We start from the raw sequence: 16042 nt of genomic DNA, 5'->3' as shown, positions 1-16042 counted from the left end.
AGTCTTAGTCTCGTTTCTCCATTTTTAAATTAAATAATTAAATGACTGAACCATTCTAATTTACATAAAATCAGGAGCATCTGATGGCATCGAGGGTTGATTATGGTCTTGTCATGTTAATAAATGTCTTATTAATAATTTTTATAACATTTAAGGCCTAAAGAAAGACCAGCAATAGGCAGATTTAGCTCTTACATAATGCCTGTTTAAGTTAACACTTGTTGAAATGTCAGCTATATATGTATACACAAAGAAAAGTGTAACCTTGAAACCCTGATATTATGAATACTGTCATTTATCAACAGGATGCTATCACACATTGCGTAAATGTTCTGTTGGAATTCCTCCAGCGGTATTTCCCTGGAGATAGGTTTATCTTGTGTGACATGGATCCATGTCCGGCACACCCTCCTCATCTTTCCCCTGTAGACTATTCCTTTGGGTATATCTGAAGGAGAGAGTCTACAACAATCCTTAAACAAAAGAGACTCTGAAGGCAAACATTCATAAGATAATTCACTGTGCACTAGCAACTGTAATTCAGAGAAGGGGTGAATGGATTGAGCATGTCATTAATTACTGAACCGTGTTCAGAAATAGTGACAAAATAGGAGACTATTAATATCCAATAAAAACTTCATACATATGTGACATTTTTCTGATTTTTTTTTATTAAAGTATTCACATTTAAAAAGTAGTTTACAATCAGAATTGGTAACATTTTTTTGGCCCACCTTGTCTCAACTCTCCAATCAACAACATGCCCAAATATCATCACTCCATCCGTCCGTCAACAAATGGCTTGTCAACAAATGGCTTGTGAACGCGATAAGAGGTTGCAGTTTTGGACAGATTCTTTTCAAATTTGATGTGAAGCATTGTGGTCATAAAAGGACGAAACCCTATTCAGCATTCTGCGACCTTTCAGACCAAAGTTATGCCCCCTTTTCCAGAAACCTTGTGAATGGGAGAGACTGTAGCTTTTAACAGATGTAGTTTAAATTTGGTGTGGAGCATTGGCATTGTGAAAGGAAGAACCCTATTCCAGAGTTATTCCCCATTTGCCCAACATCCCAAATTATTCTTTTGGATAAGGTGCTGTCCAGGTATTGCTGCTGTGTGACCTATTTCCACACTTTGCATGGCTACTGGTTTCCAACCTCTTCTCTGTTGCAAAATAATTAGACAGAATATTTGCCTCTAAGTCCCAAAAAGCCTGATGGTTCTAAAGTATATATACAAAATTTTCTGGAGGTGCGGTAGTCAGTTCTTGGGTGTGGATATTTGAATTCCAACTAGTATTGTCCTGCAAGGAACAACATTTAATCACATAGAGGGACGGTAAACCGCACCAAATTACAATAATAATGTACATTTGTTGAGTGCCAACTGACTGAACCGTTTTACTGTTTAAAATCGGACCCATCCGATGGCATCAAGAGTTGATTATGATCTTGCCGTGTTAATAAATGTCTGATAGTTTATATATAACATTTAAGGCGTAAAGGACTTGCAATAGGCAGATTTAGCTCTTGTATAAATAATGCTTGTTTGAATTAACAATGCGTGATTTTTCATTTTCATTATGCAGAAAATATCAAACTTATCATGGCTGAATCTATGCTAATATGTACTGGGATTCATTATTTGATATTTATTTAAGAAAACAAAAACACAATACCAACACTAAATGATCTGGCTTTGATTCAATCAGATTTAAAATATGTGCATCAATTGGGTTTTGCCAAATAAAGCTTGTGTCTTGTATTATGAATGTTTAAATACGAGGGCGCCGGAACTAGGGTACCAAAAGATAGGGGGGTGGGGGGTCCTCTCCCCCCGGCCTCTAGAAAATTTTGAAATTTGTCAATTCCGAGAACGCGCCGCTAGAATTCTAAATTCCAACATAAAACCCTTTAAAATACATGATAATGAAAGAGATAAAAGGCTAATTATTCACAATTTTCGTATCATGAGCAATTCATCTCATAAAAAATTATTTTTAATTTGACATTCAAAACACCAATCTTCATCAAGAAAATAGAATAAGCTTTTTGAACGAGACAGCAGATTTAGAGACACGATTCTTGCAAGAGCTCATATTCAGGAGCAAGTGTTGACGAGACACTATAATTGATCAGATTTCACAATAAATTCAGATAATCTCGTTACATATACATGTATACCCCAGAAAAGGGCAGGGTACCATTTGTATACCCTGGTACCCGGGTTCCGGTGCCTCAGTTTAAATACTAATAGTAGATATCCCAGCTTGGATTCAATCAGTTTAAAAAGTTTCACAGAAAATCCTGGTACTGATGTTGCCAAGCATCAGTCAGCTTGACCTCCTTATTTAACTTGTTTTCATTATGACAAAAGGAGAAGACACCCTCTCTGTCTTCCCATGAAAGCGATTTTATAAATGTGTTTCAGGTGATTTTTTAATATACAAGGACTTTTTTTATTTTGTGTTTTTACCAACTTTCAACCCTTTAAGTGTAAATAATTTAATTAAATCAACCTGTCCATAATATCATATTTATTGTATTGGACAAACAACATCCTGGTACCGAGTTTTGTTATATTATCATCTATCTGTAATGGATGCTAAATGTTGTCAATTTGTTTGTAAATACTGAAAAGAATTGAACCATTTTTGGACAGATATTCCTGTTTGGGATTCAACTTACACAATATTATACCAGTAGTTTGCAAGGAAATCTGATTAAAACACAGATCCTATTTCGTTTCGTTTTTTATAGTTTAAAATTTTGTTTTACTTGTCTTCACTACAATTAGGATCTGGAAGAGTTGTTCTGGTTGAAGTGAGGGACTGGACAAACAATCGGTTACGGAGAGTTCTTGGCAGTGCATTAGAAACATCAACATCATATGTCTGACGTCATAGGGTCAAAAGCCACTCATGACCCCTGACATGACCTTCCACAACAACTGGCCAGATCTTCATGTTGTGCAGGTCATCGAAAGTATAAAAAAACAAAACGAAATTTAGATCTGTATTTTAATCCGATTGTTTGCAAGGGATTCAAAATCATTCAAATAAGGATCAAAGACTTTAAATAATTGTAATTCATAATTTATTTTAACTTTTGTTTTAAAAGAAACTCAGCTTGGGTAATTCTGTGGATCTGTATGTCACCAGTAAAATCTGAACGTTGAAACATGTTTTTTTTTTTATTGTAATATTTATTAAACTGTTTTGTTTACACGAAGCACAATTCACTGAGAATAACGGCAATTCCAAGTCCAAGCTTTTCTACAGCTCTTTCTGGCAATAATAATAATAATAATTACAACAAAAGGTCTCGCCACTTGACCCCTTTAAAGTTCACAGTTGTGGCAGTAGTTTTATATATTTTACACTATATGTACACAAGTTGTCCATCAATTGGATAATTACACATGACGTCACTTTCAAGTTTTATCTACATGTATACAAATCTTGAATTCCTGAAAATAAAAAGAAGAAAAACAACATTAGACAACCAGGTAAAAAATATAAACACTGATCTATCAGAGAGAGAGAGAGAGAGAGAGCGGCAAACCGCGGCAGATTCTGTTACTCTACATCTAGCCTCAGCTGTATGACGGTAAGTGATATGTACCTACGTCTATATAATTGTGATGCAGCACCAGTTTGCTTATTAGGAAAACTTGCCGCTTTTAAAAAGAAGTTATCAAAATTGCGTCGTTTGAAGCGTGTTTAGAATTTTCAGATAAAGAAAATCAGATAAACTTGAAAGAAAAACAGCGTCAGACTTCGAAACATTTGTATGATAAAACATTCTTCAAAGGTGTCGTCATGGGCAATGCCGCTGGTAATTCGGGAACTGGAAATAGTTCCAATGGCGGACTTCGTCATACAGCCGAGGCTAGATGTAGGGTACTCGAATCTGCTGAGGTTTGCCGAGTGCTTTAGGTTACAACATCTGTCCTTGTGTCAAGTGGTGTGGTTTTGATTCCCAGTTTGTTCATGAAATGATGTAGGGTTGCCTGTCCAACCTCATGGGCTTTCTTCGGGTCTTCCGGTTTTCTCCCACAGCTAAAGACCCCTAGTACAAGCAAATTATTGAAATAATATTGAACCATGTTAGTCCCAAAATGATCTAGTCTGTCAATTTTTCTCTATATATTTCTTGATAATTTATTTCAAAGGTCAGAACAGAGGCTTCCAAAATAAAACTTCTCACTAAGAAGGTACAACCTACCTTTAATTAGCCCCAACCAGGTGATTCTGGAGGTAAAGTTACATAAGTTAAACCTTGTGTTACTCTGTAAAATAAACAAGTTTTATATTTAGTTACAAGTTAGTTGTTTGTACAGTTTATAGTCATTGAACAGTTTATATCGGTTTATATTACCTGTCATTGACTTGTAACATGCCTGAACAGTTTATATTACCTGTCATTGACTTGTAACATGATTGAACAGTGTATAATCATTGACTTGTCACATGTGTGCATACTTTATATACTAGTCATTGACTAGTTATATCCTAGTTATTGACTTGTAACATGTCTGTACAGTTTATATACCAGTCATTGACTTGTAACATCTCTGTACGAAATGAAATGAAATGGGGTTTAACGTCCTACTGTTCTGCTCCTAAACTGGGTTAAACTGGCATAAGCCATACAGTGTGCTATGAGGGAAATTTTGCCCGGGCAGCGGCACTACGACCTACTCTTATATCGAATTCCAACTGCCAAGGGATCTTTTACGTGCACGCCAATGTGTACACTGGACCTCGTTTTTGTCCCATCCGAACGACTAGACAGCTGTCCTTGTCATGCCCTCCATCCTGCATCACTGACAAGAGGGAAACCACGCCGGAAAATCCGATTGAACTTTCTCGGCCAATGCAGGGATCGAACACCCGACCTCCAGTCTAGCGAGCCAGCATCTTACCCACTTAGCCACGTGATCCCCCAACATCTCCTAGTCAATGACTTGTAACATGCCTGTACAGTTTTTATACTAGTCTCGTTAGTTTTTGTTATTTAGAGGGGGTGGGGGGGGCTTGGGAGTACAAAAAAAAGAAAAAAGCAGTCAATGTTTTTATTTTATAGATAATGTCAAGTCAGTATCAAGATAGATAAACCGATTCGGTGTTCAACTGTTGACACAGGTACTAAAATTAGTAATCAAGCTAAACTTTTCTTAGTAAATATAGATAGATAGTTTGAATTAAAAATAATATTGACTTACTGAGCACCTGGTATCTGGTATGTCGGCTGATTTCTAAAATTTATAAAATATAAACATCATTATCATCAATAAGCTAAAAACTGATGATCATTTTTGGACAAAATCTAATTATTAAACTACACTTTTTGTCATTCAGAACATTTGAGGGGACATGATCTCTTTAATTAGGCAGAAATTGAAACTGTTCATGAATTTATGGTTTATAACCACAAGTTAAATATGCTCCTTTAAAGATATACATTTTTGAGATTAATTGGGTCAGTTATTGGACTCCCAAAATTTGTTCTGATCTGAGAGTATGATATCAAATTTGTAGATTGTCAAAAACTATTTCTTAAAAGGTATACTGTTCTTGGTAATAAATATATTTTCCCGGATACTTTGACATATTTTTTCCCCTTGTCAGATGTGCAGGACAGAGGGCCTGACAAGGACAGTGGTCTGGTCAATTGGATGATACGACAAACCAAGGTCTCGTGTACAAATTGGCGTACACCTAAAAGATCCATTGGCAGTTGGAATTAGGGTCGGCTGTAGTGACGCTGCCTGGGCCAATTTTCACTCATAGTACACTGTATGGCTTATGCCTGTCTTCATTAGCCCAGTCGGAGCAGAAAAGTAGGATGCTAAACCCCCTTGTTGATTAAAAAAAAAAGAATAAAGAACTTACTTTGCCTTGGCATGTGTTAGTATATGGGACTTGAGATTTGTTGACTGTGCAAATTTTTTATTACAACCATCAAAAGGACAAACATAAGGCCGATCTCCTGTGTGTATTCTGACGTGTGTCCGTAAATTAAAATCCAGTGAAAACCTCTTCCCACATCCTTCAAACGTACACTGGAATAAATAACATATAATACATGAATAATTGTTGTAATTGTCACTTCAAATAAACAGCACTTTCACGAGAGGTAGATAAATGGAGTTATCTCCTATAGACTGTCAACCAATGAATCAGAGATTACAACAGGGATACTCGATATAACATTCCCCAAAACAGCGACAATCGAGTGAAAGTGGGTAATTTTGGGCTACAACAAATGTGCCCGACTTCATAAGAAATTATCTCAATCAACAGTGGCAGCTGATACACAATCATTTTGTTTAATTTACGTAACCCAATGGCCATTTTGTTGATGAGGGAAATTCTAGACTGGCAATCGAGCTGCCCAAATAACAACAGCCATACATTAGTCAATATAGACTATAAGACGAAGGATTGACTTCCGTGGAAAACAAGTACTCCTTGAAAAAAGACAGTTTCGGTGAGTTGCTGAAAGATCTAACCTATATTAACGTGAAAGATCTAGTCTAGACATTAATTATACTAACTTGAAAGATCTACATGTAAGCTATATTATAATTGTACTAATTTGAAAGATCTAACCCAGACATATAATTGTACTTACTTGAAAGATCTAACCCAGACATATTATAATTGTACTTACTTGAAAGATCTAACCCAGGCATATTATAATTGTACTTACTTGAAAGATCTAACCCAGGCATATTATAATTGTACTGATATGAAAGAGAGAGAGAGAAATGGGGTTTAACGTCCACTCGACACAAACTAGGTCATTTCGGGACTAACATATGGTTTGATTTTATTTCAATAATTCGCTTGCGCGAAGGGGTCTTTAGCAGTGGGAGGAAACCGGAGGACCCGGAGAAAACCCACGAGGTTGGACAGGCGACCCTACTCCTTGCCACGTACAACCGGAGTTTCGAAACCACGCCAGTCGACTCAATGACAGACTTTATGATACAGCGCGCGCACGCTTACCATTCAGCCATCCAACCCCCCGTACTGATATGAAAGAAGTACATGTAAGTCTGACGTATTATAATTGTACTGATATGAAAGAACTACATGTAAGTCTGACGTATTATAATTGTACTAACTACATGTAAGTCTGACGTATTATAATTGTACTAACTACATGTAAGTCTGACGTATTATAATTGTACTAACTACATGTAAGTCTGACGTATTATAATTGTACTAACTACATGTAAGTCTGACGTATTATAATTGTACTAACTACATGTAAGTAACTACATGTAAGTCTGACGTATTATAATTGTACTAACTACATGTAAGTCTGACGTATTATAATTGTACTAACTACATGTAAGTCTGACGTATTATAATTGTACTAACTACATGTAAGTCTGACGTATTATAATTGTACTAACTTGAAATGGTTTTTCTCCTGTGTGTACCAACTGATGTCGTTTTAACTTTGAACTTTCAACAAAGGCTTTACCACACTCTGCACATACATGAACTCGAGGACCGTGAGTATGTAAATGTTTTCTCATTGCAGAGTTATCTCTGAACATTTTATTACAACCCTGAAATAAATTAATAACATCAATATAGTAACAACAATATCAAATAAATACATCAATATAGTAACAACAATCAAATAAATACCATAAAAACATATTTATATTGTATATAATACAATCACTGGTTTATGATAGATAACCTGGAGGGTTACTCCATGATGACCATGAAAGTTTGTAGTGATTTTCCAGTGTGGTTTCCCCATGTCAGTGGTACAGGGCAGAGAACCTGTCAAGGGGGCCTGTGTAAAAGAACCCTTGACAGTGGGAATTTGATGTACAAAATTTCCCTCATATAGCACACAATGGTGTATGCCCATCTTCATTAGCCCGGTCAGTGCAGAACAGTAGGACATTAAATCCCATTTCATTTCTCGTTTCTTTAGCACACAGTTCAATCTTTATATCATTACAGTTTTTGTGCCCTAGGTTTTGCTAAGCTGGCTGACTTACATCATTTAACATAGTTCCCATACATTTTTATATCCATACCTTCTAAGGGCAAGGTGATGATCTTAGCATACATGTATAATTTCTTTCACAATCGTTTAATATCAAATCTCTGTTTAAAAATTCGTTAAAAATGTTTAAAACACCATAAATCGTTTAATTTGTACTTGTAGTCCAGTTTAAAGCTGACCATTCAATTTTGATAATGAGTGTCCAATTTAAACAATTTTAACAAATTTTTAAACAGAGATTTGATATTAAACGAATGTGAAAGAAATTAGTGCTAGATACACAAGATTAAATGATACCTGGGTAACAGTGTAGTGTGTTGTGTTTTGTAATGTATAATACATACCTTATGTGGACAAGGAACTGTTCTAGGTACATCATCTGTAGCCTTCTTAGGTTTAATACTGAAATAACATCAAAAAATACAAATCATTCAAAAAATAAACTCGTCTACACGAACTTCATGTCTGACAACTCGAGGAACAAAATTAATGACTATACTATTCCCTTTCATCCATGCAATGTAGCCTACGTCCTCATGATAAACTAATTTAATTAAAACTAATTTAATTAGCTCATAAACTCGTCTACACGAACTTCGTGCTTGACAACTTGAGGAACAAATTTATGACTATACTATTCCCTTTCATCCAGGCAATGTAGCCTACGTCCTCATGATAAACTAATTTAATTAGCTCAATTATCTAAAGAGATAACAAAATGGATGTCATAGCCAGTTGGCTGAAAATGTGACTAATCTCTCCTACATTATACAGTACAGCTCACTTTGCTCGAGCTTGTCATTATTTTCACATTACAAAATTTCAAGAGAGATGAAAATTTCTGCCTATTTAAAAATCAAATCATATGTTCATCCGTTATCTGAATATACATGGATTATATAATATAGACATCAACAAGGTGTGAAACCTTTAACGGTGGGACAGGGGCAACTTTCACACTTTTACTAATTACAGCTTGTTTATTGGATATACTGTTAATTAATTTTACAAAAGAAAAATACACAAGCTGACACGTTTTTAATTATTAGGAACTAAATATCATTAGTCTAGCTGTTCAGTAACTAACCCTTATTATTTAAATATTTTAGCTGCTCATAAACTAAATCTTATTCTTTTAGCTATTTGTAGTATAAATAAATGTCATTCATTATTTAAATATTTAACTGCTTAGGGACTAAATATCATTAATTAAATATTTTAACTGCTTAGGAACTAAATATTATTATTTTAGCTGTTCAGTAACTAAATCTTACGATTTAAATATTTTAGCTGCTTAAAAACTAAACTTTTAACTTAGCTGCTTAGTAGTATACATGTAACTAAATATATCATTCATTAACTGCTTAGTAAATAAATCTCATTATTTTAGCTATTCAATAACTAAATCTTATGATTTAAATATTCTACAATGTAGCTACTTAGTAATTAAATCTCATTCTTTTAACTCCTTTGCAACTAAATCTCATTAGTTAAGTTTCTTAGTAACTAAGTCCTTTTTTATTTAGTTTCAGTTTCAACCTGTGACTGAAGGAAAAAGCATTGAATTTCATTAAAAAATTCATGCTTTTATTGGTTGTGATTAAAAACAATATATTTTCCTTTTTACAATTTCAAATGATCCTACCTGTAGTCCAAAATGTTTTAAAGTAATTCGAAAACTAAACAACTAACTTTTTGGGGAGTTACATGTATATAAAAAGACTAGAAAATTCAACCCTGGTAATGTGACAAGTTTTAAAATATATAATCTCTGAAATCTCACATCAACCTCCCCTCAACCCCACCCCCTCCCTTCAACACTTCAGTTAAGAAAAAAGATAAATAAAATACCTGTGATGATGACAAGCAGCAGATGAAAAGATGATATCATAAAAGTCAAACAGGTTTTATTTACATGCAATAAACAAGTTTGGGGTTGTAGGGGGAGGGGATTCCTTTCACAAATATATCAAATTCCAACTGCCAAGGGATCTTTAGTGTGCACGCCAATATCTAAACGGGACCTTGGTTTTTCGTACCATCTGATTGACTATACATATCCCTTGCAAGGCCCTTGGTCTTACACCACCGACAAGGAGGAGCCATGCCGGAAAATCTTGATAAACTTTCTCTGTCTACACAGGGATCGAACATGTGACCTCCCAGTTAGCGAGCCAACGTCTTACCCACTGAGGCGCCTTCCATCCAAAGGACTAGACATATTTTACGTGCTAGGCCAGTTCATATCTTTAACACACGTCCCTGTTTATTGATCCAATAAAAACTCTATGACTTTTATTTTGGTTTTAAAAATGAGATGACAGAAAAGTAAATTACTCATACGATTCTCGGGTCAACTGAAATTCTTGCCCAACTTGGTCAGTTACATACGATGTGAGGTAACTTCCACCTGGAGACCTGAAAATAAAATTAATAGTCAGTACACGAAAACAGCCACTTAAATTTAAAAACTTATTTAAATTGTCATCTAATCTTAAACCAATTTTAACTGACTAGGAACTGAAATGGGGTTTAACGTCCTACTGTTCTGCTCCAACTGGGCTAATGAACAAACAGTATGCAATGAGAGAAATTTTGCCCAGGCAGCGACACTATGGCCTACTCTTATTAGGGGTTTCAGGTCGAAGTTTCAAATGACAGAAAAAAAAATTTTTAAAATATTTTGTGAAAATATACATAAAATGCTACACAAATTTTTTTATTTCATCAAAATATTCTAATTAGATCCAAAGTTATGGAATTTTAAAATCCGAGATCGACGTCAATAATGTAATCATAATGCTCTATACCAGTCAATGCGGTATTTTCCCTTCAGAATCGCTAGTACCAATTTTAAAACTGAAATCTGCACGTTATTGTCAGCTAAAATTCATTAAAATCATAATAATTTGAATGATAATATGTCAAATATTTATAATCTGGATGATACCTCAAGAAAGTTTTTTTATATTTAGTCGAAATTTGGCAATTTTCAGTCATCAAAACAGATAAATCCCATTTTCTACGGGTCTACTTGTCCGATCACGAGGTATCAACAACCATAATAACCACAAAAATTTTACCTATCGTTTGATTGGTTCTCTATCAAAATCCCCCGGTAACTAAGGTGCGGATTCACCAATGAAGTGAGTCGTAGCAATGGAAAATCTCCGGCCGCGTGACGTCAGAGCAGTATTTTCCCGCGAGCGTCTCATGTAAACAAACGGTAATTTCGCTTACATTTCGATAATTTTTTAGCCTGAATCTTTGCAGATATTGAGATTGATATTAAACTATTGTAATACAATTGCTAGTAATGCATTTACATAAAATAGTAATTCAGAATCGTAGATTGAAGTGGGCTATATTTCAGCCGCTGGCTGTCCGATTTCACGCTAAAGTCAAGTGACCTGAAACCCCTACTCTTATATCGAATTCCAACTGCCAAGGGATCTTTTACATGCATGCCAATGTTTTTCGTGCTATCCAACTAGACAGCTGTCCTTGTCAAGCCCTCTGTCCTGCACAACTGACAAAGGGAAACCATGTCAGACAATCCTGATGAAATTTCTCAGCCAATGCAGGGATCGAACACGCGACCTCCAGAATAGCGGGCCAGCGTCTTACCCTAAACCGACTAGGGTGCGTTCACGTCCATGTTAATGTCTACCTGTATTTTTCTTCCCATCTGGGAGCCACGGCGGCTAGGTGGTTAAGACGCTGGCTCGCTAGCCTGGAGGTCGGGTGTTGGATCCCTGCATTGGCCGAGAAAGTTCATCCTGATTTTCCAATGTGGTTTCCCCTTGTCAGTGGTGCAGAATGGAGGGCCTGACAAGGACAGCTGTCTAGTCCTTCGGAGGAGACGAAAAACCGAGGTCCTGTGTATACATTAGAATGCATGTAAAAGATCCCTTGGCAGTTGGAATTCGATATAAGAGTAGGCGATAGTGCCGCTGCCTGGGCAAAATTCCCCTCATAGCACACAGTATGGCGTATGCCCGTCTTCATTAGCCCAGTATAGGAGCAGAACAGTAGGACGTTAAACCCCATTTCATTTCTTCCCATCTGAACAACTAGGCACACATCAGCCCTTAAAAAATCCTGAGGGTCTAAATTAAGGTTACATCGAAGTGTATTTTTTGCAGTAAATGAAAATTCTCTATTGGACGTTGTAGGGTCTAATCTATTTAGTATCGGTAACTCATTTATCAGCAGATCATGGGAAGAGTGATGAACGGAAAATAATGCCCACAAAAACATTGAATAAATTCAATATAATGATCATATCTATGTTCAAGCATTTACCGTGCAAATTCTGCAAGTGTTTTTGGATCACTTAAATCAAGACCAGGAATACCACCAGGAGGTAATTTTTTGCCGGTCATATATTCGGTAAAATCGGCATCTGTATCGGTTGATGATACTGTCTCTTCATCCAACTTGTGATCATCTGAAAATATTTTTAAATAAAATAATTTAACATTCAAACTTTTATATATAGATGTATGATAACTACACTGTATATCTAATGCCTGTAGGTTTCTGGGGAAATTTTCAAGTCTGGAAGTAAGGCATCTATCACAGACAATGTCAGCCACAGATTCAGGCTTTGTCAGGCACAAAACTTCTGGTGCCTGTCATTTTGTCCGGCACTGATTTGTCTTTTTTATTTATATTATTAATACATGTCCGGCACTAAGTTGAAAATGTCAGGTACTATTTTATTAGTGCCTGACATTTTGTCAGGTACGTCTGAAACCGTTATTTCCAGGCCTGGAAATTTTATACATAGGCCTACATGTACGATAACTATATCTAATGACTGCATGTTTCTGGAAAAACATTTCAGGACTCATCAGGGGAAGCAACTCTGTCATAAAAGAGGGTAATGAAATACAGGTGAAAGATAGCTACCTTACAATTAGTTAAGGAGGAAAACTTGATTTATTTGGGACAATTTAGGTCAAAATAAAAGTAATGAAATGTGTTGATATCATTGGTTAATCTGAGTTAATTTTGCTCTATTCTTGGCTTAAAATGTAAACACACAGTTGGTTATAAATGATCTCAATATCGGTTTAAGCAAGTTGTCTGGTAGCATGATCTACCCAAATCCACCATGATTTCACATAATATCATAATAATTCATATGTACCCTTCTATATGCTATAATTGTCATTTGATTGATAGTAATAGTAGAAATAATGGTAGATTTGGTTACTGCCTCCAAACTTGCTTGGAAATCGCATTTAAGGGGCATCTTGACACAAAAACGTTATAAAAATTTTAAAGGAGCTAAATCGCTAACATTTGGGACCTAGAAATTGACACAAGTGGGTCGCAACTCATATAATACTGTAATATGAATGTATATAAACTGATATACATTCAATGGTTTCCGTTTTTACTCTACTTTCAAATCAGTAATGTTCAGCAAAATAAGCCAGCAGTCTCAATCGAATGCAAATTTCTAGCGTCTGGTTATTCCAGTCTACATACGCCGTTCGGTTTGGTGCAATATGTCTAGCCTCGTTCCTCGAGTCTCTTGCTAGAACTGGGGCTGAAACGCAAAATAAGCTAGCAGTCTCAATCGAATGCAAATTTCTAGCGTCTGGTTATTCCAGTCTACATACGCCGTTCGGTTTGGTGCAATATGTCTAGCCTCGTTCCTCGAGTCTCTTGCTAGAACTGGGGCTGAAACGCATTATGGTACACGATTCGTGTACCAATGGTAAAATGTTTATTTTGTCTTAAATATTGGATATCAGAAGCCCACCTTTTTCCGGTAAGATCACAGCATCAATGTTGATATAAATTGACAAATAATTTGTGTTTTCAATGTTGAAGATTTTTGATGATATTGAATTAGAGACTTACTGTGTGAACCATCGTAAATTTTAAACGCATTTCTTCGATTATGAAAAAACTACTTAAATTTCGTTTTTATTAACTTACCCGTGTGTTTGAAATCAACTCCCGTCCAATAAAATCCATTGCACAACTAAATATCCCAACTTATAAAAAAGTTCTCTCTTGACAAATTTGACTATTTACTTGTATTTTCGACTGAGTAGACGACAACAATGATTTCGTTACGTGTTGGGCGATCCCATTGAGGGGGTGGTTTAATTTTGACAGATAGTTTGATAACCACGTGTTGCAATGAAAACATTACGATCGTTTGAGTTTGGGCGACGGAAAATATCAACTGAAGATTTTTATTGAAACCATGGACCGTATATATAATCCCGTTGGTTGGATTCTTTGCCGCTCGCTCGAGACATGACGAGATCTCAATTCTCAACGGCAAATCAAGCGATGTGATATTTGAAATAGCTGGATTTTATACAGATTAATTTCTCGAACTTACAGTATTCTTATAGTGACATGGTAATTTTTCAACCCAATAAGTATTCCTATCCGGTAGTGACCAATTTCTCCAGTTTAGAACTTTGAAATAAGCCAAAGGCAGCAGTTGGAAATTGTGGAATGATCGATTTCAATATTTTCGTAGTTTTTGTAAGCATTTTGGTGTTGCTAAATACTCCAAATTCTCGCATGGACGAAGGATTTTAAAATTACGAAAATAAAGTTAAGGAATAATACTTTCCGGAATGATAATTAATTATGCAGAAGTGAAAATTAAAAGAATGTTTTAGTAGGTTTGTTTTTAACGAAAACTCGACATGTTTTTTTTCGCATGGGGGCGTCCGAAATAAACAAAGACGATGTGTTGATACATTTACTATCTATGTATGGGTGGCAAAGAAAAACAGAGTAGCAAGATTAATAAAAAATATTATGAATTGATTTATGTTTCTTTGCTTTTAAACTTACTGGTAAGTGCGCGAGGGGAGGTAATTTTATTTTAGTCACGATTGTCCGGTCTATTTTTTGTTGCGGCACAGAATTCTAAAGGCTTCATGGACGTTTCCTGTGTATCTACTAGAATGTAAAAGACGGCAACAAAATAAAAGAATACGGAGAGTTCTGTGTGTGAACGCCCAAACTCAATGCCGAGCCGAGATTTGTACTATAGCTTTTTCTTAAACCAAACTTGAATTGTCGTAAAAGTGCCGATTTGCTCTGCTGTCACCCCTTATATGAAATGATATCTCCCGGAGAGTGACGTAATCAGCTTACCAAATTGTCATCTAAAAAAACAAATCAATGCACAAAAGGCAACCAAAATCAAATGACAATTTGACAATTTTGTTTTTGAGCAAAGACAAAGAGAGAGCATTGTTTTGATAGGGTATATACCGTAGGCTACACTGTAACACTATAATAACTAGCACTACTAGTAACAAACATATTTCAGATGAGCAAGATTGTAAAATTTTCATATTTTTTTCTTGAAAATAATTCAACAAATGTCTAAAATTGCAAATAAGAAAATAAAACTATATTGATTTCTCGTCACTGATTTGATATCTAAAATTATACTTTATTGGGGAAAAAAAATGGAAATAGTGGAAAGGAAGCAAGATGAATAGGCCCACTTTCTCTCAAGTTCAAAAGTTATAGTCTAATCACATTATGTTTACTGGCAAAGTGAGTTTCAATGATATATTAGCATGTTTATGAATGTATTCATTACAGAATTGCACCTTACCCACTCGTTCCGACGACAAGCTTCTGAGTCTGAACTTGACGTTTTTACGGCGAAATTTGAATGCTCGGTAAAAACTAGCAGTAAACCTATCCCCAGTCCATGAAATAAGAAATGCAGTGCAATAACAAATATATACGTCCCATGGAAAAGGCCACAGCAAAACTTGGCTCCGATACAACAAGGCACGCCATTCATCAATAAGATCTACGTCACTCGCTGGTCGTTTTCCTGCTGAACAAAAGGCGTCATTTCAGCTAATGACCAAGGTGAACTCAAGGTCGTTTGTAAAAATATAAATTATAAGAAAATACACATTTATTGAGTTCCAAACGGTGGCTTGATCGTTAGAGATTTACATACTCTTTATTTTAAACGTATATTC

General features: G+C 35.6%; 1 protein-coding gene across 1 annotated transcript; it reads right to left on the bottom strand.

The window, feature by feature from the left end:
* Nucleotides 1–3081: 3081 nt before the first annotated feature.
* On the bottom strand, nt 3082–15901 carry LOC126821614 (transcriptional repressor protein YY1; the record flags this gene model as incomplete). Its single annotated transcript, XM_050550075.2, has 9 exons — nt 3082–3471; nt 4230–4293; nt 5230–5262; nt 5900–6069; nt 7432–7590; nt 8390–8447; nt 10383–10463; nt 12351–12495; nt 15661–15901. Coding segments are annotated over 8 exons (945 nt in total), but the record flags the coding sequence as incomplete, so codon positions are not given.
* Nucleotides 15902–16042: the final 141 nt, after the last annotated feature.

The sequence above is a fragment of the Patella vulgata genome, chromosome 5, assembly GCF_932274485.2.
Source record: "Patella vulgata chromosome 5, xgPatVulg1.2, whole genome shotgun sequence".
In the NCBI taxonomy this organism is placed as follows: domain Eukaryota; kingdom Metazoa; phylum Mollusca; class Gastropoda; family Patellidae; genus Patella; species Patella vulgata.
This window is presented reverse-complemented; position numbering and strand designations above follow the sequence as displayed.